Source organism: Drosophila teissieri, chromosome 3R (genome assembly GCF_016746235.2).
Source record: "Drosophila teissieri strain GT53w chromosome 3R, Prin_Dtei_1.1, whole genome shotgun sequence".
NCBI lineage: Eukaryota > Metazoa > Arthropoda > Insecta > Diptera > Drosophilidae > Drosophila > Drosophila teissieri.
Genome location: NC_053032.1, coordinates 19,249,673 through 19,275,111, shown reverse-complemented (window position 1 = coordinate 19,275,111; position 25,439 = coordinate 19,249,673). Strand labels below are relative to the sequence as shown.

Here is a 25,439-nt window from a genome sequence, read left to right as displayed (position 1 = left end):
TGCAGCCACTTTGCCGTGCAGGCTCATCAAAAAAAGATGCGCATATGTGTGTCAGCCCAACCAGCACACATAAATAAATACATACATATATATATATATATATGTATAGGTAAAATATAGTTGTATAAACACGTACATATGTATTGGGCTATATCCGTTATATTGTGGGTTTCCCGGCGCGGCAAGAAAATATAAATAAAATAATTTAAAAAGGGCCAACGATTCGAGGGGGAAAAAACTTTTCCTTAGCCCTGCACCTCCACTTACCCTTTCCCTTCCCCTCAATTTCGAACAGTGTAGCAAATATGCAAAACTCGCACACACACACAATCAAAGAACTGCAGACTTTTGCCATTGCCTTGCGGTTTTTTAGGAAAATGGGTGGGAAAGTGCAGGCGCCTCTGTCGCTGAAAATCCTAAAATGCTTAGCGTGGCAAAATCAATTTGATGCCATTTGTTAAAACGCTTTATGGCCCTGTGTGTGTGAGGAAAGTGTGCCTGTGAGTGAGTGCATTACATATGCATGTGTGTGCGATGGAGAATTTTCCGAGAGCGATTTTCGGTTAAGAGTCGCCTCTGAGTTGCAAGACTTGAACGATTGTCCTGGATGCTGCACATCCTTCAGGACGCTTTTATGGCCACTTTTTATTGTTCGATTTTTTGTCCGATCTGAGAGTGCAAAGAAGCTTTCCTAGCGGCTTAAAATTTTAATACCACCATTACCTTGCACAATCTGGTAACAACGCGGTCGGTTTAACAAGCAATCAGCGGCGTTGCAGATATTTAATGCAATAAATATCGATTATTGCCCTTAAAGTTGAAGGTGGTATTACACGGTAAATCTTATTACATTATAAAAATTCTATCGATATGCACAAATAGGGAATATAAAATTTCGAAACCGGATGAAGAATTTCCCATTTTCTTTCATTTGTATGCCACTTTTTCGTCACACCGCTGGGGGTGTGTGGGTGTGTGTGTGTTAGCCAATGTGTTCTCGCCTGTTTGTGTACGCTTAATGCCTTTGTGTTTGTGTTTAGCGCACGAATATCGGTCAAGGCTGGCAATGCAGCCAACTGGCGCACATTTAGACGACGTTTGGTTGTCGCCTCAGCTGGCTCAGCGGCCTCAGACTCTGCCTTCTGATGTCTGTGCCTCATTTCTGGCAAAATATGCCACTAAATCAACACGTCAAGCGCTGCAGCAACCAGCAACTACACTAAGAGAAATTAAAACAGATAAAAACAAGAAAAGTGGATTGGAGAAGAAAAGAAAATAGCTCAAGAAATTAAGAACATAGAAATAGACAACAAGGATGTAGCTACATAGGTAGGTAACATTTTAAAAACTGTATTTATAGGATTGGATATTTCAAATTCCCAAAATAAATATGGTCCAAGTAAACATACATAGATATTAGAAGTTTTTTTTGGCGCAGTGTAGAGTAGAGATCCCACGCCTCAGTGGCGACACGTTTGTTGGCAACTCACCTGCGAAATCTCGCTGCTGGCGTTAATGACATTTCAACATAGTTCCCCTCCTCCGGCTTGCCGCACTTCTCGTTTAATTTCTGCCACCCCCACCCGCGCCTGAAAATGTTGTACATGACAATGCTACCCTGTAGCACAACATGGCAGCCCCCCCGAAAAAAAAACTGGCATTAAAAAGGTCAAGGATGTGTTTTTGTGTAGGTCCTGTGGCGTGCACGCCATCAGAAGCTCAACCCAGACCCAATTTCCCGGGATTGGGACCCCGTGGGCGTGGTCCTGTTTAGTGCTGATTAAGTGCCCGCAATTCCTGACCCAAATGTCCGATGGCAGCGATGGCGTGTTTGTTGCTATTCTTCTGGTGGCGGTTGCACCAAAATTGCATTTGCTTTTCGGCTTTTTTCAGCTCTTTTTGTCGCTGGAAGGCCGTCAGTTTTGAGCCGGAAGTTTGCGTGAGTTGTGCAGGGAAAATAGAGCGAGAAAATGGAGGGAGTTTCCTGGAGGCGTTGCCGATGGGCGTGGCTGCTATGTTGTCCGTGGTAAATCGAGAGGCGGTTGTATTTTTGGCCAAAAACATTGCCTATTAGCGTGTTTGGATAGGAAATGTACACTAAAAAGTGGAAACAATTGCTAATTGCTAAACGTTTAAGCAAATAGGAGAAATTTTATCAAACAAATTGTATAAAATGTGTTATTACAGTTGCTAGTTGAGCTATAATTTTTGGCTATTTTTTAAACAACCCCATCATATCACTGTTATTTGTTCTACAAATTGGAATAAATAAAGCCTCGAAGCTGTCAGTAATCCTGACTTAAAACTAAACAAATATACAACCACAAGAGAAACCTAATATATACAAGAGCCCTTGCTGAAACACTGGCTGTACTTCAGCTTAAATCAAGGCGAAGCTTATCAATTAGCGAAGTTAAAACAGAAAAGGGGGCGGGGATTCGGGGCGGTCATTGAAGACTCCCACATCGGGAAAGCTGCGCAGATTAATGCTGCATGCATAATCCTGTGGAGCGTAATTACCGCAGCTAACGCTAACCCAGCAGCACCGCAACTATCAACACAGCGCTTTGATTAATTATATGATCCATGTTTGGTTTTCCGAAATCCCTCTGCCCCAAAAACCCCCCTTTCCTGTGGCCCGCGGCTTCTGTAAAATTAATTAAGTCGAAATGAAACAAACCAGACACCCACTTTGTTTGAAGGGGGTAAAGTTTTGCTGGCTGCCTGCTGTCCGTCTGCTGATAAAATAACGCATACGCCGCGCTGGCGCTCGAAAATTTGCCAATTCGCTTGGCTGTCATTGCATTAAATTTGCAGTAGTCCAACAAATGGCAATCAGTGCAAGAAAGTTGCACCCCGCGACACGACAAATCATTGAAAAGTGTTCAATGCAGCCGGAAATTCCCAGGATGGGGAAAAACCACAGAATTCGGTGTAATCCCATTTAAGCAAGCTGCTTTTCAGCAGTTGATTTGCTTTGGCTTGCAGTGTGGAGCGTGCTTGAAATCTGCTATCAACACTTGTTTATGGAGCTGGTTCCTTGGCTGCCCCAATACTCCCCACCAGCTCTTCACTTTGCCACTAGTCGAATAAAGCTCTTCCGGCTGAGAACTGTGCCCAAAAGGAGAAGCGATTCAAGGCTTACGCATTTGTCGTCTTAGTAGTTGCAGCTTCTTGTGATTCTGCTGCTGGTTGTGCCACTCCCACTTGCCACTTCTCCCTACTGCGGCGCCTCTTAATCCATTTGCCGCACGCCCAGTCACGCCCACACCCACCGGCGTATGCACGCCCTGGCAATAAAACTTTCACTCTGCTGGCCCTTTCCTCGAGGCACTAACTTTGCTCCTGAACGAGTGCCTGCAGCTTTTCCTCAACAACCAGAGGCGATGGCGATGACGATGATGATGACAGCGACAACACAACGTCAATGAGCTTTTCTTGGCCAGGCAGCATCAGTGGGCTTTAATACCCAGCAAATTCAGTGGGATGCTCCAAACTAAAGGGTTAATTAAATCAAAAAAAGAAATTAGAACATAATGTTATTTAAACTTGTTTTATAAGTAAATTCTAATTTAACTTATAAAGTTGTTGTGAAAAAGTTCTTGGACCATCTTATCCCATTGTAGTAATAAATAATTATGAATAGTTTAAATTATACTGCAAAACTACTCATAAGTGTCTATGCCTTACAAATTCGGTATCCTTTCGGTTCATCACTTGATGTAATCACCATTCTCTCCCTTGTGTTTATGCGAGTCTATTTACTTGATTTCGCTTCTTGAATTTATTTTCGGACTGACCTACATTGATGGCTGTGGACTTGGCTACGCCAGTGCCTTTGTGCTGTCCTCCTTCGTTCTGCCTCAAGAACTTTGGCTGTCTTTGGTTATATGCTATATGCGATATGCTATATGGTATGGTATGCCAACGAAAAACGTCATATGATTTTTGATTATAACGTCAATGGGACGACACAAAGCTCGCAGCTGCTCTTGACTGTTGTCTTTGGAAGCGCCATTTCTTGTTTTAAAAATACAGAAAAGAAAAATAATGCGAGACTAAGTATTCTAAATGTTTGACAGCTGGAAAAACGAAGAAAAAATGCGGAAGAGATTTAAATACTCTTTTGGCCGTTGGCATAGCTTATACATGTAATAATAATAAATAAATAAAAATGCAAAAATGCAAACATATTACAAACCTAAAGTTTAAAAGAAATCACTGAAAACTAAAGCAGACATTTTTTTCCAATGCCATTTTTTGTAGTTACTGACAATTATTTAAGAGTAAGCCACATAAACAGAATCAAATGCAAGGAGGCATGCCGAGTGGTATATAAGGTCAGAGTTCATCGATGCATGTAAACGACAAGCCCCCAGGGCAACAAGGGTATACAAAATAGCCGAAATAATGTTGTCGGGCGACAAGAGTTCGCTTTTTCCACTTCCACTCGTCTGAATCCCCCAACTCCCAGTTGCTAACCATTCTGCCACTTTCTTCCGCCATGGGCAATGGCTTCTGGTCCTTTTGTTCTCCGCCTCTGTCGCCGTCTCTTTTCCCACCTCTGTTGCTGTCTCTATCTCCATCTCTGGACTCTGCTTCCCGTTTCCTGCGTTCTCGTTGCGCCAAAAATATGAAAATTGCTTGTTGTCTCTGTGGTCTCCACTCTTTCGTTTGTTATTCCCAAAGCACTGGGACAAATCAAAATTTTAAAACAAATAGTTAGTATTGTTAATTTCTTACAAATATTAGCAAAAAACCAAAAGGAAAGTAATTGATCCTTTAACGAAAACCCAATAGTACTTGGTGTATATAAAAGCATAACCGAGATATAACTTATAACACTTTAGCATACAAAATTTTTTCAGTGTACCCCTCACTCTCACACTCACTTTATTTTAGCTGTGGTAAACCCCATCAATTGTAATTTTAGCCTTTGCCTGCTTCTTGTACACTAAATGTCGTACATTTAGCTGTTTTGTTGTCATTTCTCTTTGTTTTTCCTATTATTACGGCTGTTGAAATAGTTTTACGAGATAGTTTCGTTGCTTTGATTTCGCAGTTGGAACGAGAACAAAGATTTTTTCCGAGATTAATCCATATTGGGATGTTTCAACAGCAAGTTTTTGATAATTAACATATTTCAATGTGAAGTATTGAGCCATTTGTTGTGCTGCCACTTTACTCACTGCCTGTTGGCCAAAATAAATCGAAAATACGAAACGCATAAAGCCGGGTGTAGAATGCAAATGGGTGAGGTCTATTGTTCTGAGCGATTGTTTTTTGTTTTTGCCCGAAATTCAGGCCAGCTATAGATGGATTTTGATTGCCAAAATGGTTGAAGAGCCGCTTGGATTGAGAGAGGGGTTTGGAAATAGGCTTTGACATGCAATATTTATCCGTTTAGTCATTTTAAATGTATAGATTGAAAGATTTGGAAATTGACAGCGTTTTACGATGATCCACGATAGTTGGCTGAACAATCGACTATGTGACGAGCCAAACGCAGCTTGACATGCAATAAATTCCATAAAATAATCTTCGCTATATAATCTTAAACAATTTTGTATAACGTGAAATTCCGCTAAAATAAAAGAAAATGTGATAAGCAAATTATCACATATGTACATACGAGTTGTAATAAAACAATCTATATTCAACACAGAAATAAGCCAGAATTGAGTTTGTAGATTGAAATGTAGAGCTATACAATACTTGAAGATAATATTAATATTATTTTTAATTTTGTTGAGAGGAACATTTCATTTAACAATCGCATTAAATTGAATGCCAAAATGTTGTTCATAACCACTAACAATTGAAGGGGAACGGGTGCAAGTGCGTACTTAGACTTCTTCTGAGAAATCCGTACAAAAGAGCCACGAATTCCCATTGGGAAAAGTGTGAATCGGAACTATTTTTCACAGTCTCCCATTTAAATTAACTTCCGTGGGGAAAACGCTCTTAGCTGCATTAAGGTTGCGGCTGAGCTGCGTTAAACCCCTTCTAACCACACACCATCACCATTAATTGCGTATACATATACATTGTATACATATACGTACACATGCAAAGGCGCACTTGTATGTGGGTTAATGTAAGTGTGAGGGTGATTTTAATCATAATTTACTAGGCCAGCGGCCACAGCTGTTGGCTTTTTCCCCATTTTCCGGCGTGAGTCAATTAATAATGCGTCGAATATTAAATTTATGCAAAAAGGCAGCGTTAAGTGCATTAACGACGTAATCCAATAAGGGTAATAAAACCAGAGCTATCTCCAAAAGTGCAGGGCCATTTAACGCTTATGGCAAATTTGGGGATAAGTTCTTGAAAACTCCGCACGCATGAACATTTAATTAAACCATCAACTATGTAATGTACTTTTACTATTTTGATTGCTTTTCTAACTAAAAAAGGAAGTCACCAAAAGCGGCTCTTATCTGCATAATTTAATATCTAATATAAATATATATCCTCTGGGTCAGATTACTTAATAAGCTTTTTGCCCAATTAAAGCCACATTTTTTGTTTAATTGATGACAGCCCAAAAGGCTAAAATATATTCAGAGATCAGAAACTGCAATTTATTTCATGAACTCATCGCTCTGCAACGGAATATTGAATCATTAATTAGTAAATAAACACCAGCAAATGTGCAATTGTGTTAACTTTCGGATTTGCGTACTTGATTATATATGTATATGGAATTGAAAAATAAATAAACAAAAAAGAACGGTCGACGAGGATGGGATTCGAACCCACGCGTGCAGAGCACATTGGATTAGCAGTCCAACGCCTTAACCTCTCGGCCACCTCGTCACGTGATTTATGGCCGTATAAAAGGGTAAATATTACCATAGATGGCAGAAGTCCCTAGAATCAGCAGCTCTAAGCCATAAAACTTAAATTACGACAGATAATAAATACGTGTGTATAAATAGGAAAATATTATTCTGAAAATTGCTTTCTGCATCTGCTATTGCAACTCAAGCCAATTCAGTGCACTTTTTGCTGTTGTGGTTTTAGTTGCAAATGCATGGGATAACTAAATACAGAAAACTGTCGAAATGAAAATGAACAACCGACAGTTTGTTGGCTAGGTTTGGATTTTTCCCCTTGCCATGGTTTGGTGCAGCTATAGCAGATTTAGGGGAATGCAAGGGTTTTAGTTTTTTCGTTTTTGTAACGCCCACACGCATTGCCATGCATCGTTTTGCATTTGAAATTTCACTGCCACTCGCTTGTCTAATTTATTTGCAAATTTTTGAGTGCTATATCCCCTGCTGCAGCTGCTCCCTTCCACTTGTGAATTTATATTTCATTTTTATTTTTGTGTGTGCATTTAATTACTGCTTATTTGTCCGGTCGAATTTGCAAATTATGCACACTTGAAGCGAATAGTAATTTCAAGTGAGAGGGTGAATAAGTTGAATGGGAGAAAGAGCTGATGTACTTAAAATAAAATATCTTGAAATTCCCCACAATTCGCTTTAAGGCTTCACAACTAATGTGCTCTCTTTAGCAAAAAAAAGGCAGCATTTCACGGAATGTTTTTATTAAGTTTATGTTTTTTCCTCTGAAAGGCACTTCTGGCGCAAACACACAAAAAATGAACAAAATGGCAACAACAGTTGCTAAACTGCGCCTTTCCCCCAGAATATCCGCCCAAAACTGCTCCACCATCGCCGCCACCTGCCTCGAATCCTTTTCCCGGGAAGAAACTCTTGGGAAGCCCAGAACAAAACAAAAGTTGAAAATGCATTTTAATTACATGCGTCTCTCTGGCGTGTGCCACGCCCACGCCCGGCCACAGCCGCCCCTTTTTGAGTCATGCAGTCTGCGCTTCCATTTAATGGGCAAAAGTGCTTAAAGCAGCAGAACGCTGAGTGAAACACAAAAAAAATAGGCAATTAAATTAATTTTTCGGTTTGTTTCGGCGCTCTTTTATGGGCCTGGCCCACAGAGCAGCCTCAATGCGTCGAAAGTGGACAGCGGTCGCTGAATAAAAAATAAGAAGGCAACAATTTAAAAAGTGTGCCAGCGTTTTCGCGCAGCCAACGAGCGACAAGTGACAAGAAATGCCGGTGACCTTCGAAAGTGGGCGGTAGGCGGTGGGCGGTGGGCTGTGGGCTGTGGGTTGTTTTTGGGCTGTTTTTTTGGGTCGGTTGCTGCTACGATATAAGCACTCCGACAGTTTGTCATTTTTGCGCACATTCATTTAAATGTCGAGATTAATGAACAAACGCAGAACAGTGCTCAAGAAATGCAGTACACACACACACAAAGTGCTTAACTAATTGGCTGAGAGCATTTTGGGGGAAAGTGCATTTGCATTTTCCGACAGCTCGGAATTAATGAGGAATTTAATCAATGATGCATGCAAAATCAATTCCTAGCTTGAAAACTTTTCCAATTAACAAGAGTTCCTACCGCGCTCCCTCTCATTTTCCCACTTTTGAGCATAGTTTTTGGTGGAATAAGTGAAATGTATATATTTATTGCATCGTAAAAGTAAACCAATATTTCGCTCCATGACTCCATAAAACTTTATAGGAAGCAGCTAAAAAAGTAACATTTTCTTTTTTGGGGGGCGCACTGAAAACTTTTTATTAATGTTTGTCGCACTTTTTGGTCGGACATGCGGCGCCCGAGTCTAGGAAGCAATTTTATGTTTCGACCATTGTGTGTTGGCCTTTTTGCTGTAGCTGGCCGAAATAAACACATTTTTATTGCAGAATATTTTGTGCTGGATGCGAGCATTTTATTGCACCACGGTTGGCTCTAAATCAAAAGCTTTTTACACTAACTGAAAATAATTTGCCATGCAAAAAAATCCATGAATAAAACGCATAAATATGTGAACGCCCCACAAAAGCAGGCAAAGTTGGACATCAGCCGGAAGTGGCAACATCTATATGCACAGTGCGTTTCGCAGCTTTAAAGCGTATTATTTGGACAAAAACAAATGGAGTCTTTTTATTTAAGTTTTTATGGAAAGGTATCATAACGCATTTTATATGTTATTAATCTGTTGACCACTATCTACGCTGCTTAAAATATACATATTTAAAAAGATCTTATGTTATTGAGGGTCCATAGTTCACTGTGCCAACCTAATGACTCGTCTTATCGATTGCAATTAGGCCTAAAGTACAAGCTCCTTCGCAAAATCCGTGCCAAATTCAAGTAGGCCCCTAAAACAACATCCCAGCACAAGTCCTTTTGCGAACATTACGTATACGCCACGTGCACTGCAGTTGCTGTGTGTGTGTGTGTTTTGTGTGTGTGCAATTGTTCTGGGCACCGGCACTCTTGTCTTGGCCGAAAGGAGTGCAAAATGTTGCTGATTAAGTGGTTGCCGCAAGCAATTTGCGTCAAGTGAAGCGCGTGACTCTCAACATGTGTCAACCGTACAGTGGAGACTCGAACAAAAAGCCGTGGAGGCATGGAAACAAAAACAAAAGCCGCGCCAAAGCCACGATGTGCGACAATTACGACCGTAAATTATGCCACAAGCAACACAGCAACGCAGCAACAATAACAGCAGTCGACCACAACGAACCGCCCTTTAGTTGGGCCGTTTTGGCCTGGTCCGCCAAGTTGGCCACAAAAGAAACAGGCAACAACGACAATGCCAACGACAACTCAATTAAGTAAATGAGCGAAAACCGAGATGTTGTTGTTGCTTATGTTGATAATGTTGTTTGTGAATGTTTGTTGTTGCTCTCGGCAGAGTGGCTTACTTGTGTAATTAAGTGAGCAAATCACAAAATAATTATACAGCTCAAGGCACAAACTGCAATCGCTGGCACCCACTAGTCGCTTCATTTTTTATTTCTCGCAGGCTATTTACTCTTGATGTCGTCATTGTAATTTACCAAAAGAAATGCAATTATCGCACTCTGTCTCCCTGACAATTAGCCGGAATAACTAAAGCGTATCTCAACGTCATGCAAAGTCAATTACGCACAGCTTAAAGGGTCCACTCACACACACACACACACACGCAGAGCCAGACAAGCTGGCTAACACCCACACACACACACACCCACGTGCAACTCAGATGTGAAAAGGACATTTTGCAGCAATTGCGTCCTTTTAGACGCCTGACGCCCATTTCCCATTCAGGTGCAAGCAAATTTGCCCCGTGCAATGAAATGAATGCAGGTGTGACATGAAATAAAAGTTCGGAAAAAAGTATTGCAAAAGGAATTTACTTTGGCTGCAAAAGGTAAAAGGTATCCGCACTACTCGTCAAAAGAGCAACTGCATAATGCATGTGCATTAAAGTTGGCAACAAGATGGTCTCCTTGTTGTCCTTAAAATTGATACAGTTTCTTTGGTATATTCTGTGAATATTTTGTAAAGACTATCTCAAACTTATTAGGTGATTTTACGCGACTTAACACCCAAGTGTGAGCCAAAAAAGAGCATAACTAGAACTTCCAATAAAAACGGTGTACAAGTGGGGTAAACTTTTGCAATTCATACAAGTTGCGTTTTTAATCATCGCTCGGCACTTTCATGGTAAACTATTTTAAGTATGCGCTGTCGATTCAAGCGAAAGTTCGCGATTTATGGCCACCTTCAATCCACTCAAAGCACGCGTATGCTCTACGCAAATATTACGTATACGTACGTAGTGCATATGGATGTATGTGTGGAAAGTTCCTGTGTTATTCCCCCCGGGCGTTATTGAACCAACAAAAAGTTGAGCAGTCAGCGAAAATGGCATTTCCGGTTGAAGTTGGCACACAAACAAAATTCCAGCAATGTCGCGTTTATTTATAAGGCAACCCGAAATGCAGGCACGCACATGGTTCGCCGCCCCCCTTCCCGATTTTCCAACCCCGCCCACACTCTGATTTCACTTGTCTTTCTTTTTATTTTCGTTGGCGACGTTTTTGGCATGCGAGTTTTGCACTTTCCTTTTTTCCTTATTTTTTTTTTTCACCTATTTTTGAGTGACTTTTTGCTGTTGCATGCGCCAAGTGCAGACATGAGGCGAAAACGAGGCAAGGCAAGGTCTTAACTAGGTCGATCATTTGATGGCACACGCACACACCTAAGCCCACCCGAACTCACATTAAATATTTACCAGTACTCGGCGAAATAAGTTTACCGTTCGACAACACATTTTCTTATTTCAAAATGTTATATTCTCAAAGTTGGTATACTTTGTCACTACGAAGACTGCCGTTCACAGTGACTACATAAGAAGTTGGCCACCAAAATTAAGCTTCTTTTTTGCAACAATTTCGTAACATGCATACTTTAATTTAGTAAAGTTGAGTAAGCCTACTGGAAATCATGAATTTTCCCCATTTCTTATGCCATTTTCCAGCAGTGCCATAATAGTGCGAGTAAAAATGGCGTGCGGAAATTATATAAGCTCACTTGATGCTATTAAGGTTTGACTTACTGCCTGTCTGGTGTCTATTTGTCTGCCCGGCGACTGCCTGCGGGTGAACCGTGTGCCTCCCAGTCCGACGGCCATAGCCATAGCCTTCCAATTACATTACCCGGACTCGGATCGTCAGCTCGCTCCATTTCTCGGTCGCTTCCTCAACGGAAACACGGGAACGGGAACAGGAACGTGAATGTGAATGTGAATGTGAACGGGAATATGGTCTACCCACTTTGAGTCGGGCAAATATTTGCCCTGCCTTCGACTAAAAGGTGATAAACTTGGCATAATGCAATATTTAATGTTTGAACAGGCATTTAAAAGGTTATATAATGCAGTTATGATGTTGGGCCCACACTATCATCGTAATCATCATCATCATCATCGCCATCTCCGTTGCCATCATCGTGGTCTGAAGCATTTCTAGCCGCTTGTTTGCCCCGTGCTGATAAGCTTTGAAATATTTTGCACGCCCTGCCATATGCAAATGCAAACTAGATGTGCACTTGCAAAAAAACTGTTGGTATTTGTATGTAAACAAACTATTATTGTGGATAAAAATCCAATAAATTCATTGCACATGTAATGATTTTCTGTGAATAATTCCAGCACTATTCATGAGTTTCTCCAAGAAAGCAGATGAATTTTGGAATTTTGTTCGTAGTGCAGGCTCATTTCCAGTCCCGAATTCAGTTACAGCCGCAGTATTAGAGTCAGGGCCAAATCAGTGACAGGGAAGCAAAGGAATAGGGTACTCCTCAGATGGATAGACGTGGAACTAACTATGTACGAGTATATGGGCTCAAACATAGTTGCAGCTCTAGAGCCAAAGCTACTGGGCTTGGGTGAGCGTGTTTACATGCTTTCGACTCTGTTGATTAATGTTGTTGGCCACCCAGCTGAGCATTGAGTAATGCCAAGCAACTTCGGCCTGATGGATAAACGGGACTCAGCAGGTCTTCCCATCCATCCGTTGGCACTCCACTCCCCTTGCCATCCACTGACTCTTACCGGTCCGTATTAGGGCCAAAAGAATGTTAGACTCTGGCCAAAGTGTGTCTGGGGCATGCACATAGAATTACCTGAGCAAACACTGAAGTTACCCATCAAGTGTGATGTGCTGGGTGCTCAGAAGGAATTTGGCATTCAGTTGTGTTTACAATCAACGGAATTCCGACAAGTTCTTAGCTATGAATTTCCAGAAATGAGCCCAGATAACTGCAATGCTATAGGTGTTGTTTATTATACTGGTAATTCCTATAGTTTTACAAATAAATCAAGAAATACTTCTTGTAAATCTGAACTACCACGCTGACCTTTGCGAATTACCAGCCATACAATGTGTAAGAGCAAAGACAGAGCAATGAGGAAATTATATCTAAATAAATCAATGGCTCATTTGCCAATGCCCCCGCCCTCGAGCAGCTGTTTACATGGTTTATATACATGCCTCTACCGATATATATATATACAAACACATATAAACAACGCCTTATAGACACCACAATATCTGTATCTGTATCTGTATGCAGTGTAGTGATCGTGATTGCGATCGGTTCGGTTCACACATAATGCCGCTCCATTATGGCACGCGCCTCGCTCGAAAATCGGAGGATCCGTCGCACGTGAGAGAAAAGAGGGGACAGAGACAGAGACAGAGACAGAGTTGGTGTTATACCGTGTGGGGAGGTATAGATAGAGATCGAAAAAGAGCGATGAGACTGAGATTCGGCATTTGGGGAAGAGAGAGAATAGTGCATTTATTTTTAGGATAACAATGGGCCCCGAAGAGCACCGGCAATGCGGCGATATTCAGCGGTTTTCTATATTTTCCTCGGGAAAATTCGAGGAAAAATTTTCAGTCGAGCGCATAGAGCAACGCGAGCAAGGCGTCCAAAGGCCAGTGCGCGAAATCTATTGTATATATACCGAATATATACATACTCATATATATACCCAAAAATACCTATAGATATATTCTACATATATGTGCACAGAAGATAGTCCACGGTATAAATATATACTTGAAAATTTCTACTACATATGGTTGAAGAGGGAAAACCATTTTTCAATTTCAATTTGACGAAAAGTAAAAATGTGAAATTTTGTGTGTGATTGTGTGTGTGAGCTGGTCGTGAAAAATTGCAATAAGAAAAGCGGCCATAAAAGTGAGAAAAATGTAAGAGATAGCGAATATCTCGGTGTGTATCTATAAGAATATTATCCCGAACCCGAAAACCATATATACGAGGAACGAGGAAACTCAGCAAATCACGGCAACTACAGTCTTAAGTAGAAGAAAATCTTCCTTTTTCCAGATGCGCACTTATTTCGGGGTTCAGATTCAGGTTCGAAATCGGATTGAGATTCGGTTGTGGTCTTTGTCTTTCTCGATCCCAAACCAAACCAAACCACCCCACCAATCCCCATCCCAATCCCCCATCTATGCTATTTAGTTTTTGGGCTATGTTTTCTAGTTGCTGCCTCTGGGCTGCTTTTACTTTTTGTTTCAACTGCTGCGATGCTGCTGAGCTGCTGAGCTGCTGCTTTTCTGGTCTTTTGCTCAAATAAAAATTCCTCTTGCGTGTTAGCTAAAAGTTATTTATAAAAATTTCTTTTAATTTTGTTTTCTTGCTGGTTTGTGCGGAGATACGAGACTTTAAATACGGCGACGTCTTCGTCCGTCGATGCTCTCGAGGAATTTTTCAGCTCTCGCCGCTGCATTAATGCCGCTAAGGAAAAGAAAATTGCGGAAAAACCGACAAAATATTACAGATTTCCGTCTTATACACAAATTAGATCTTGCAAATTAGCAAAATTGAATTGCATTGCATGCTAATGGTAATTAATTCAGCATATATCATGATATTTCCCCCTCCGGTTTTTCCCAAAGTTCACTTCTCCTCTCGCTCTTCCAATTTTCCGCTTGGCCAGATTTTCCCCGGTGTGTGTGTGTGTGCGTGTGTCTGAGTGTGGGTGGCACTTGAAAATTGCACAAAGAAGAAGCCAACGTTTCAGTTCCAGAAAAACATTACGTATACGCCGGTTGGAGTTAACTTGCCTTAAGTGCATCATTATGCCGCAGCTAATTGAATTTAATACGGACCAAACGAGCATACATATAATATATCTACCAACGAAATAGTGTGCATATATGCAGGCTATGGCTTGTGCAATAATGCATTAAATTTGTAAGCCAAACACGGCAGCATAAGCCTGACTTTCCTTGTTAGAAGGCAATCGAATCGACAGACATCCTGTCCCCAAGATGTATGACCTCATTAATATCCAATCAACCTGTTCGGGCCAAATCGGTCGCTTGTAATTAAGCTCCTTGGCTGGTCTGTCAGTAAACAAACTTGAACATCACCACCGCTTTTCACCACCTGCCCCAAATGGCAATTAGGCAGGGCATTTATTTCACTACAGTTTGTCAAATGCAATATCCGTGAAAGTGGACGAACAGACGGACGGGACGGAGACACGGACACGGAGACGGAGATACTGGCAGACAAACAACGAACCTGGCCATGGCAACAATGTCACAACTCAAGTGTCAAACAAAAGGCGACGATGGCAGTGGCGAAAGCAAAGGCAACGCAACCAAAACAACGAACAACTGGGCGGAGATTCGAGGTTCTAGGTTCGAGATTCAAAATTAGAGACTCGAGATTCTCGGGCGGGGAATGTGCGGAGATAGAATATCAAAATTTGCACAATTCTATGACGATAGTTTACGATGGTGACAACAAAGCGCACAAATATTTTGCAATGAGCTCGCTTGTATGTACGTTTTGCATAACTCACACAAAGTTTACGGTGAAAGAGCTATAACTTTAGCCTGCTCTTCCAATTACAGAGAGTTTGACAAAGAAACAAGTAACGTTTTGTATTTAGTTTTAAAAATATTATTCACATATTGTATAGAAGTGTGTTAAATTACCTATTGTTTAATACCTTTAACGCATTCTGTGATTTTTGAGCAATATCCCCAATCACTAATCCTTTAATAGCGAAAACTATCTAATCGACTCACCATTATTAATGGCCTTATTGGGTAGGCGTTTTGTGCGGAATTCATTTCAATCCGTTTATTTATCGCGACTATTCCAATTTTAGAGCTCATTATTCAGCTGCAGCTCTGCAGTTCTGGCGTCTGGCGTCGTCTAATGTAAACTTTTCTCGTATTCGGTTCCAATTTGCAAATATTAGGTTTTCCGTGGGGACACTTTGAGCGGAATTCATCATTTGCCGTTCGCAGATGCCTTTTGCTACTGAGTACGTTGGCCATTTTCGTGTGTGGGGGAGGCTAGAGTAAATGAAAACTTTTGGCCTGCAGCTCTTTGGGGCACCGGCATAAAGAGCCAAGCGTTAAATTCTTGTTTCCACCAGCCAGCTAGAAAAGTTTCAGTTTTTCAGTTGTTCAGTTGTTCATTTGTTCAGCATATGGCGGTTTGTTTGTGTGGGTGGGTATTCCGGTTTTGCGGGTGTGTGGGTGCTAGCCAACAACTCTGTGTGTGTGTGTGTGTGTGTGTGTGTGTGTGTGTGTGAGTGTGTGTTAGCCAACTTTCGTGCAAGCAAAGGAAATGCTTGACATGTCTTGTTCCTTTCGCTGGCTCTCTTATTTTATTTAGCATTTTTATTTTTTCGCCTTATGTTTGGCTTGTGTTGTTTAGCCAGCGGCATTAACAAAAAGCGAAAAGGAAAAATTTCGCGAACAGAGAACTGTTTTGCTGTACGTTTATAATTTTCCCTTCCTTTTTCCCAACATTTTAATTATTTGCTCGATCTTTTTATTTAGTCTTTCCGCTTGCCCTACGCCTTTTGCTCTCATGAGCCAAGTTGAACCATCGAACCCCGAGGACCTTCAACTTAACTCTACTTAACTGCCAGTTTTCACTGTCTGGCGTTTTGATAAATTGCATAAATATTATCGCCAGATTCACAGGAATATTTAGATGACCAAAAACAATAAATCATGCGATTTATTTAACACAATTAATGCTGATGTTGATTTGGGTTGCCATTTGTTCGACTGTCTGCTTCGCTGCTCTACGTTCATTGAACGGGCACTTTTTGACTTATTGACACTTCACATTGCCCGACATTATTCGCCTTAATTGCTGAAGGAGACTGCCATGCACATTTATACAAATATTTATATATGTTTGTATATATCTTTATGTGTATTATTTATTAGACTTTAGACAACATAAATTCGCTTTCGCATTGTATATTTTCGGTTTGCTTTGTTTTAATTGCCCGATTTGTATAGACGAAAATGTTGTTTGGCAGTGAAGATGTTTATTCTAATGCAATAAATTAATGTAATTTGTTTGATATATAAAGAGGTCAACAGACCGAAGAGTTTTCTGTATTCGCACATTTTACTTTGTCTAAATACTTGGCATTGCATTTACGTTTAAATTTGTATGCCTACATATATGCATACATTTCGAAATTATTTATAATTGGCTTAATGCTTCCAATTAGTATAATAATTCTGACGTATAAAAAGTATTTTATATCTGCTTAGCTCTGCATACAAATTAATGCATTCCATTTGGGCTAGCAAATATGAATCAAATTTATTTAGTTTGCTTTCCATTTTAAATTGTAAGAACCATTAATTGCGTTTTTTAGTCTGTTAAAGTTTGCAGTTATGACTGCAAAAACACGGTATGCTAGTGAATGTTTTTATTAAATTAAATATTGGCGAATTGCAATTGTATTGAACCCTTGAGCATCAACGCCTCACCTAGGAGATGTCATTAATGCTATTCAATTAAGGCCCATCAGTTTTATCAACAGGGAAATTCATTTAATTTTGCAGACAATTGCATTGAAATTGATTTACTGGCATTTGAATATCCATTTTGCGATTCTGTGCGGAATTCCCTTAAAACACAAATAATTTGTCATTCTGCATAGCTTTGTACATATACTCGTATATGTATATTCGATATGTTGTGTCCTTTGTTGCTGTTGTGTCACTTGTTCGCTTGCCACCCACTTTTCAGCCACCCGATGACATTGAAGCTTGAATTCAATTATGGCATTGCATTTATTTTATTTCTCTCTGGCCAACACGATTTTTATCATCACTTTATGGCCGCCCATTAATGTCTGCTATTATTCTCGATTATATGATGAATTTACCGCTTGGCTGAATCGCTTCGTTCGCAAGGAATTCCAGTGGACCGGGAGACATCAAATATTTTGAGACAGTCCCAGAAATAACTTGGCCAAAATGTCGCACTTGACTTGACCCAGAAAAACATTCTCATTTGCATATTTACATTGCCTATCTGGATGGAATTTATTGTTGCTGTTGCTGTCGAAAACAGCAGCAGCAGCAGTAGCCGGAAAAAAAATAGAAGAAGTGAAAGAAATATAAGAAAATATTTTCCCTTTACGTAAACGACAGCGATGCAAGAAATTCCAAACTGACGGAAAAGCAAGCGCAGATATTTCAACAACTTCTGACTGCCAGGGAAGGGGGCGTCGAGCGGTGGATAGGGGGCGTGGTCGCCGTCTCCGCTCGTGTTTATCTCTACCGGGTGCCATCCTCATACTCATCCTCATCCTCATCGCACTCGCATAGTTAGTTGTTTCGCTGGCTGCTCAATGACATGTGCTGTCTGAGTGCCAAAAAGTAGGGAAAAAAATAGGAGAAAAAATAAATAAATAGCGAAGACTGGACGCCTCGCAATGTTATTGTATCTTGCAGATGCGAAATTGAAGGCATCGGGCAATCGGCTAACGGCAAACGGCGAACGTCGAGTTCAGCGCACTTTGAAAACTGTTCGTTGCCCTGATTTTGATTTTGGATTTGGCTTTACCCAAACACAGATGCCCAAGATATATAATACCAAAAGGAATCGGTGCTACTCTCCCTTTCCTTGTGCACTGGGAGAAAGCAGATGCCTATTTAGTCGTATCACATTAGAATATTTGAATTATTCTTAAAATATTCTTAAAATTACAAACTTTGTGGAACAATCTTGAAAATGGAAAACCATTAAGATTGACTGTTATATCAGAGTTAACCTCTTAATTAGCGCATATAGTTTTATAGCTTCTCAATTTATATAACACATTTTAATTGATATTTATTTATTTTTGTTTCTCTGTAAGAGGGTGCTGGCCATATAATTGCGTGTACAGATTAACTTATTTATGTGTGTGAGAAGCAAGCGCATGAGGGGGGCAGGGGGAGCTGCACGCGTGCCTCGCGCATTTGTTATGCATCTGTGTAATCGTATCTTTAAGATACAATTGCAGCCAGGCATTGTTATTGTCGGTGGTGGTGGTGGTGGTGGTGGCTCGTGCCCAACTCCGCATCCGCAGATGGCCCCCGGCTGCCTGGGCTTCTGTTGTGGTTACACTTTAATTTACTAGCCATCAAGTGCACATTTATAATTGGAACGTTGCCAGCTAAAGGGGAGACCCTAGAGTGTCTTCTATCTGTCCGTATCTGTAACTCGGTTCCCTGTCCCACCTCCTCCTCCACCACCATCTCCATCTCGACCATATTTACTGGGGGTTTCCCTTAGACTTGGCTTGCCAGTCGGTCGGTCGGTCGGTCATAACTGTCAGAGACAAAACGCTGCAGCTTAAGAGCAGGCAAGTCCTCATAGCTGCACTACTGCCACTGCAACTGCTCCACAATGCTGATAGATTAGTTCTCTAATAGCAACGCAATCCACATTCAGACAGCACAATACCCGAAACAGAGGAGGAGATGGCGGTTAGGTGGCACCACAAGTGACCACTTTAAGCCAGACACTTGGCGGATGCTAGCCAACTTGGTGGATTACTTTATTTTGCAATTGCAAAAGATTTATATTTGTGAAAGCTAATTTCAGCATTTAAAAGCAAGTCAAAATATCAGTTCATCTTCAACATTCCTTCGCTCGACGAGCAAAGTTCATTTCTGTCATTTGTGACAGCTTTTGGCACCTCATCAGAAGCCAGCCCTGAAATATGTGTATATATTTTGATAAAATATCGTTCAAGACAACATTTTTAAACAAATAAAATCTTTATGACACTGCGCGGTAAATATGATGGTCCAATATGAGCACTTCCTTGTCCCACAGCAACTTTCCGAGCAACCAGGTCGTCAAAATCGCGCATCCTTGCTGGGGCATAATTAAAAACTGGGTCGAGTGTAGATTTTCGGTGCCTCTCGTCCTTTTATGGCAGCCAGGCCCCAGGGAGAAGCGCAGCCACATTTGCCAGCAACTTTGAAGCAGATTCTACCATTCTACCCTTACATACGTCAGTTGCAAGAGTGATTGCCGTCTCTTCACCCACTCGCCTCGTGGATAATTAATTGATTGCCCATTTGATTGAACGTTTGATGGATGAGGGCTGTCCGAGTGTTTGGCTCAGTTTGCTAACGGATTTCCCCCTCTCCTGTCTCTCCGTCTCTTCCAGTAATTTGCATCGGCTGTTAGTGGAGCAGCCTCGACATCAGACCCAGTCCCAGCCCCAACCCCATATCCAGTCCGGAAAACAGGAGCAGTAGCAGTCACCGGCACCGGTACCGGCCCCGCAATCTCAGACAGATCTGCAATCACATCCACATCCACAACCACAGACATGGTGATAAGCAAACCCGATGGAACGGCGCCCAATGGAGCGGCGGGAGGAGCGGAGGCCGCTGCTCCAGCTGGCCTCGATGCCAGCGGGAACAGTCTGGCGCATCCTTCGGGAATTCCGCAGGATCAGATAGACAATATCATGAGCGGCATCGCCAACACGGGCAACGTCAAAATGAACAATCACCGCAAGAAGTTGCGACAAAGGTGAGTGGTGCCTTAACTAGTTTAATCCATATTAAAGCAAATAGCTGTAAGAGTTTATTAAATCTTAATTATCCCTTCTTACAGATTTGATATTATTAAGAAACTAGGACAAGGCACCTACGGCAAGGTGCAGTTAGGTATTAATAAGGAAACCGGCCAGGAGGTGGCCATCAAAACCATCAAGAAGTGCAAGATCGAGGCCGAGGCAGATTTGGTGCGCATCCGTCGCGAGGTGCAGATCATGAGCTCAGTGCATCATCCCAACATCATTCACATCTACGAAGGTAATTCAGTTTAAGCGCAGTCTAGATATGGATGCATAATTAATGTTTTAAATACTTGCTTGCAGTATTTGAGAATCGTGAAAAAATGGTGCTAGTCATGGAGTTTGCCGCTGGCGGCGAGCTCTACGACTATCTGTCTGAAAGGAAGGTTCTCACCGAGGAGGAGGCGCGTCGCATCTTCCGCCAGGTGGCCACCGCCGTCTACTACTGTCACAAGCACAAGATCTGCCATCGCGATCTCAAGCTGGAGAACATCCTGCTGGACGAGAAGGGCAATGCTAAGGTAAGAATATCTCAATTACCATACCATATTTCCTACATTTTATTCACGGGTTTTACTGTGACGAATGACGTGCTTATATAATACAATAAATATTTAAAATGTACCTTCTCCAGATTGCCGATTTTGGGTTGTCGAATGTGTTTGATGACCAGCGACTGCTGGGCACCTTTTGCGGCTCCCCACTCTATGCCTCGCCAGAAATCGTGGAGGGAACTCCATACCAGGGACCCGAGGTGGACTGCTGGTCACTGGGCGTGCTGCTCTACACGCTGGTCTACGGATCCATGCCCTTCGATGGCTCCAATTTCAAGCGACTGGTGAAGCAGATCAGCCAGGGCGATTACTACGAGCCAAGGAAACCTTCGCGAGCCTCCACTCTCATCCGGGACATGCTGACCGTGTGTCCCAGGAAGCGAGCCAGCATCGAGCAGATCTGCTCGCACTGGTGGGTGAACGAGAACGACAATGTGTCCTGCCTGGACCTGGCCGAGGATCTGGCGAATCAGACACCAGTGCGACTGGATGTGCTGCTTTCACTCACGCCAGCCACAATCACGGCGGATCAGTTGGTGGTGCCATCGGCGGAGGGAGCAGCTGCTGCCAAGGCGGCGGCCAATGAACGCGTTCCCCGCTCGCACTCGGTGGGCTCGATCCGGGACATGGGACCGCCGAACACGGAGGCGGAACGTCGCATCCTGGACATGGTTGCCGGTGAGTCGATGAGTCCATGCTCCTGCTTGTCGCTTCTGAAATCGCTTGAGTGGTCCCCAGTGTGTGAGATAGAAGTCCCAGTGCAGCAACCCGCGCAGAGATGCTTCTGTAATAGGATGAGTCTATTTGTGCGGACCATACATTACAATCTTGTGCAGACTATGGTCCAATAATCAAATTAACCCACCCTATTGTGTATATAAATGAAGACTAAATGGCTGCCCAATACACACCGACACCGACCTTACCCACTAACTGATCCTCCTCCTGGAACCCAAATCCAACCACATAATCCCATCACTTGCGAGTGTACTAAACCATTTGAAACTAAAGTCATTTAACCAAACTCATTAAACCACGCCACCCTTTCTCTCTCTCTCTTTCTCTGTCTGTTTCGTGTTTCCAGCTGGAGGAGAAGCCGCCCTGATGCCCTCACCCACCAGGACCATAACCCCCGCCCAGAGTCCGGTGCAGACGAAGAGGAAACTGCAGCCCACTGTTTCCACGGAGAATGCAGCCGGAACCACAGCCAAAAAGAAGGAGAAGCCGGCCAATAGCTCGTTTGTGATCAGCAAGGATGGTGGTGCACCACTGACTGAAGCACCACCGACCATCATCGAACCCCAAGCCACGCTCATGGAGGCGGAGACGATTGCCAATATACCAGAGGAGGTTCCACTTCCCAGTTACTCCCAGAAAGACATGCAAGCGGTGGGTGATCTATGCGATCAGCTAATGGGAGACGCCAGCAATAGCAGCGCCACAACTGCGGCACCTGCACCACCGGCACCCACACCTGTGGCTCGCCAAGCCACCAGGGGAAAACTGGATGCCGTGGTTGAAACGCCCGAGGAAAGGGACGCCACCAAAGTGATAAAGAAGTTTGTGAACAAGCACAAGACCGCGGATCTGGTGAATGCCATCAATGAAAGTGCCTCCAAGGCCGCGGCGCCTGTGGGCGCAGTGGCCCCTCCACCCTTCATCCGCAAGTGCAGCCTGCAGGATGAGTCCACACTGAACAAATTCAACGCGGAGCGTCGGAAATCGCGCATCCTAGAGACTGCAGAGAAGTTCCAGCCCCCGCCACCAGTCGCTGCAGCAGCTCCCGAGAAACCCAAGAAGCTCAGCATACCGGGTGTCAGTGTGGGCAGCTTTAAAAAGGAGTTCGAGAAGAAGGCCACCAATCCTCCGGCTGCAGAGGGACCTACGCCCGGTGAATTGAGGGCTCAGGAGCAGGTGGCAGCAGCCGCAGCGGCCGCCCAGGAAGCCGAAGCCTTGAACACGCCGCCACCATCGCCAGTGGTGGCCCAATCGCTGGAGGGCAGCGATTCCAAGAACTCAGTGGCCTCCATTTCGCTGGACGAGGCACGCCGCTCCATGGAGAACTCCATTGCCCTGCTGCTGCAGGCCCAAAACGAGTCCAGCAACGAGGTGGACCAGCTGTGTGCCCAAACGGAGACCATTGGCGTCAGTGAACCGGCCACTCAGCAGGAGCGCGAGCGTAAGTTGAAGAACGCCCGCGCCATTATCGGAAATGCCATACAACCAGGTGAGTGCTCTTGGCATGATAGATTCTAAGACCAGCACTATAGTGATTATGATATCCGTACCTAAGTTAAGCTAAACCACGCAGCGCTTACAAGTTGACTACTAGCATTACTTAGCACTAGTACCCGGGATCTGGTTGTGCGTCAGGGTACAAGTCAAATGCCAGTTAATTGAGTTTGAGAAAAACCTATTCCTGTTAAAAGAAAAAGAAAAACAACTACATTTCAATATTGATCCGAATTTACATATTTACATGTAAAGTATGTTTGATTTTGCGCTTATTTAGGCTGTATTTTTGTCAATTCTATTTTATTTCATTTAACTACTATACAACTATCTTTTGACTTGTACTTGCACAATACCTGGTGCCATCGTCTTGTTTTCTATATTTACTTTGGCATATATATTTAATTCCTTTCCATTTTCAATGTGTATGTGAACGTTTTGCAAGCCGAGTGCTGCATGGATTATATTTGGCTTTTGGAATATAATCTCCTGCTCACACTCACCGAACTTCTTCTGAAGAACCAACAAATCGAAGCGAATCCTCCTTTCCAATTTGCAATTTCGCTTGGCCAATCCACAAAGCCACAAAAAAAAAAGAAAAAAAAAAAGAAAATGAAATCCTCAAGCAAAATATACACTCGTCATCATCATCATCATCGAACTCACCTGTCTTTTGTCTTTCGTTTCCTCTCGTGCTGAATACCTCATTGTTTTTGGGGTGGATCGATTTCTATGGATTTAACTATTAAAACTTGAAGTGAATTTTATGCAGAGTTTTTATTCAGCTTCCCCAGTTAGAGTTCATATTATTGTTGGCAACGTAAATAAGACTATTTTGAAATTGGTCAATGTGTTAAATTGATATTTAAAGTTCTTAAAGATAAACTTCAACCTATGCACATGTAATACCTCATGTTTCTACCTGGCTGTTTAAAATATGGTTAATTGTTATTAAACGGAGATATTTCAAGAATATTGTTAGAATTCCAGCGCGTTTTTTCGTACTGATCGATCCACCCCATCCGCCATACATGCTCATCATATTCATTGACTCATCATCTTAATTTTAGTGATACGCAGGCCAACACCGTTTTATGGCATCGGCAACGGCTTAGGCAATGGCATGGGTGGTGCTGGTGGGGCAAGTGGTGCTACTGTTGTGGGTGGTGCGCCCGGGAACAATGCACCCAAGCGCGCACAGAGTGGCTGCAATTTCATGGGCTATTCGGGTGCCACATCTCCGGGCACAGCGGCAACATCGCCACCGATTCAGGGACCCCAAACGGCGCCGCCAGTGCTCATATCACCGAATGCATTGGCTGTGGCCAAGCAAACAATACAGCAAAGGATTTTCGGAGGTGGACTGCCCAGTCCAAATAGTCAGCCAGCAAATCGAAGACCAGCCACCTGGCAACCGCAGGCTTCCTACAGCACGGCCAGCATTTTCCAGCCGCCACAAAGCCAGAGTAGTCCCTTCAAGATGCTGCAGCAGCAGTATCAGCAGCGTTGCCAGGAGGATCAGAAGCAAATCTCTTCCCCATTCACGCCGCCTTCATCGCCACAATATGCCGCCAGCCACGCCCATGCCGGCCAAGCCAACAGCAACTACTATGGAGGCAACAGCAGCGGCAACAGCGGCAGCAACAACAGCAGATGCAACAGCAGCAACATAGGCAACTGCAACACGATGCCTAATGTCAATTACAATGTCAATTCGCGCACGAGACCATTTAATCATAATCAAGCTCAAGACACACTCAATACCAATGCCAATACCAGTGCCAGTGCTACATGTGCCTTGCCTGTGGCTATGTGGCTGAAATGTAAGTCTTGGCAGCGGCTCCAAAACACAGAAACCCCACCGAATCCGTATCCGAAACCAATACAACCAAAAAACCAAAAAACAAACATGTGCTTTGTGCTATGTGTGCCTGCTAAAAAAACAAAAAACCGACAAAAAACAAACCGAAGCAATTCACTCAATCCGTTTCCGTTTCCTGTTGCGTTCCTCGATTATTTGTATTCTTTCCGCTCCCTTTGCTATATGAACACTGGCTGGCCATGGAACGATTCCAAGGTTAATCAGTTAGTAATTATCCTGGCTTGGTACTCCTGGCTTTCCCTATCCAACAGGTCACACCCGGAAAACACCAAATCTGTGGCTCTACCTTTTCCTTGGTCGTTGTTTGTTCTCGATGTGTGGTTGTAGTTCTCGTTGTTGAAGTTGAAGTTGATGTTGATGTTGCTGCTGCTGCTGTTGCAGTCGTTGTTGTTCGTGCTCGTTGTTGTTCTGACTTTCAAGTAGTAGTCTCGGCTTAACCCCCTAAAAACACTTAGGCGCGCCTTAACCCACGAACTGCACTCCTTTGGCCTCAATGACAAGTTAC

General features: G+C 42.8%; 1 protein-coding gene and 1 non-coding gene across 10 annotated transcripts in view; one reads left to right on the top strand and one right to left on the bottom strand.

Annotated features, from left to right (window-relative positions):
- LOC122621163 (serine/threonine-protein kinase par-1) overlaps nucleotides 1–25,439 on the top strand; it is a 39,376-nt gene that overhangs the window by 2,418 nt on the left and 11,519 nt on the right. For 2 of the 9 annotated variants that reach the window (XM_043798929.1, XM_043798925.1), the window contains exons 1-7: nucleotides 13,281–13,417; nucleotides 19,850–20,220; nucleotides 20,305–20,504; nucleotides 20,570–20,787; nucleotides 20,901–21,498; nucleotides 21,905–23,047; nucleotides 24,123–24,875. In XM_043798929.1, coding sequence (XP_043654864.1) covers nucleotides 20,015–20,220; nucleotides 20,305–20,504; nucleotides 20,570–20,787; nucleotides 20,901–21,498; nucleotides 21,905–23,047; nucleotides 24,123–24,875 — 3,118 coding nt within the window. In that variant the 5' untranslated portion in view covers nucleotides 13,281–13,417; nucleotides 19,850–20,014. Of the gene's footprint in view, nucleotides 1–13,280; nucleotides 13,418–19,849; nucleotides 20,221–20,304; nucleotides 20,505–20,569; nucleotides 20,788–20,900; nucleotides 21,499–21,831; nucleotides 23,048–24,122; nucleotides 24,876–25,439 lie in introns of those variants that run through there. The other 7 variants (XM_043798931.1, XM_043798930.1, XM_043798933.1 and 4 more) reach the window with 6 other exon arrangements.
- Trnas-gcu lies at nucleotides 6,738–6,819 on the bottom strand. The gene has a single exon. It is a non-coding gene; the product is annotated as a tRNA-Ser (tRNA).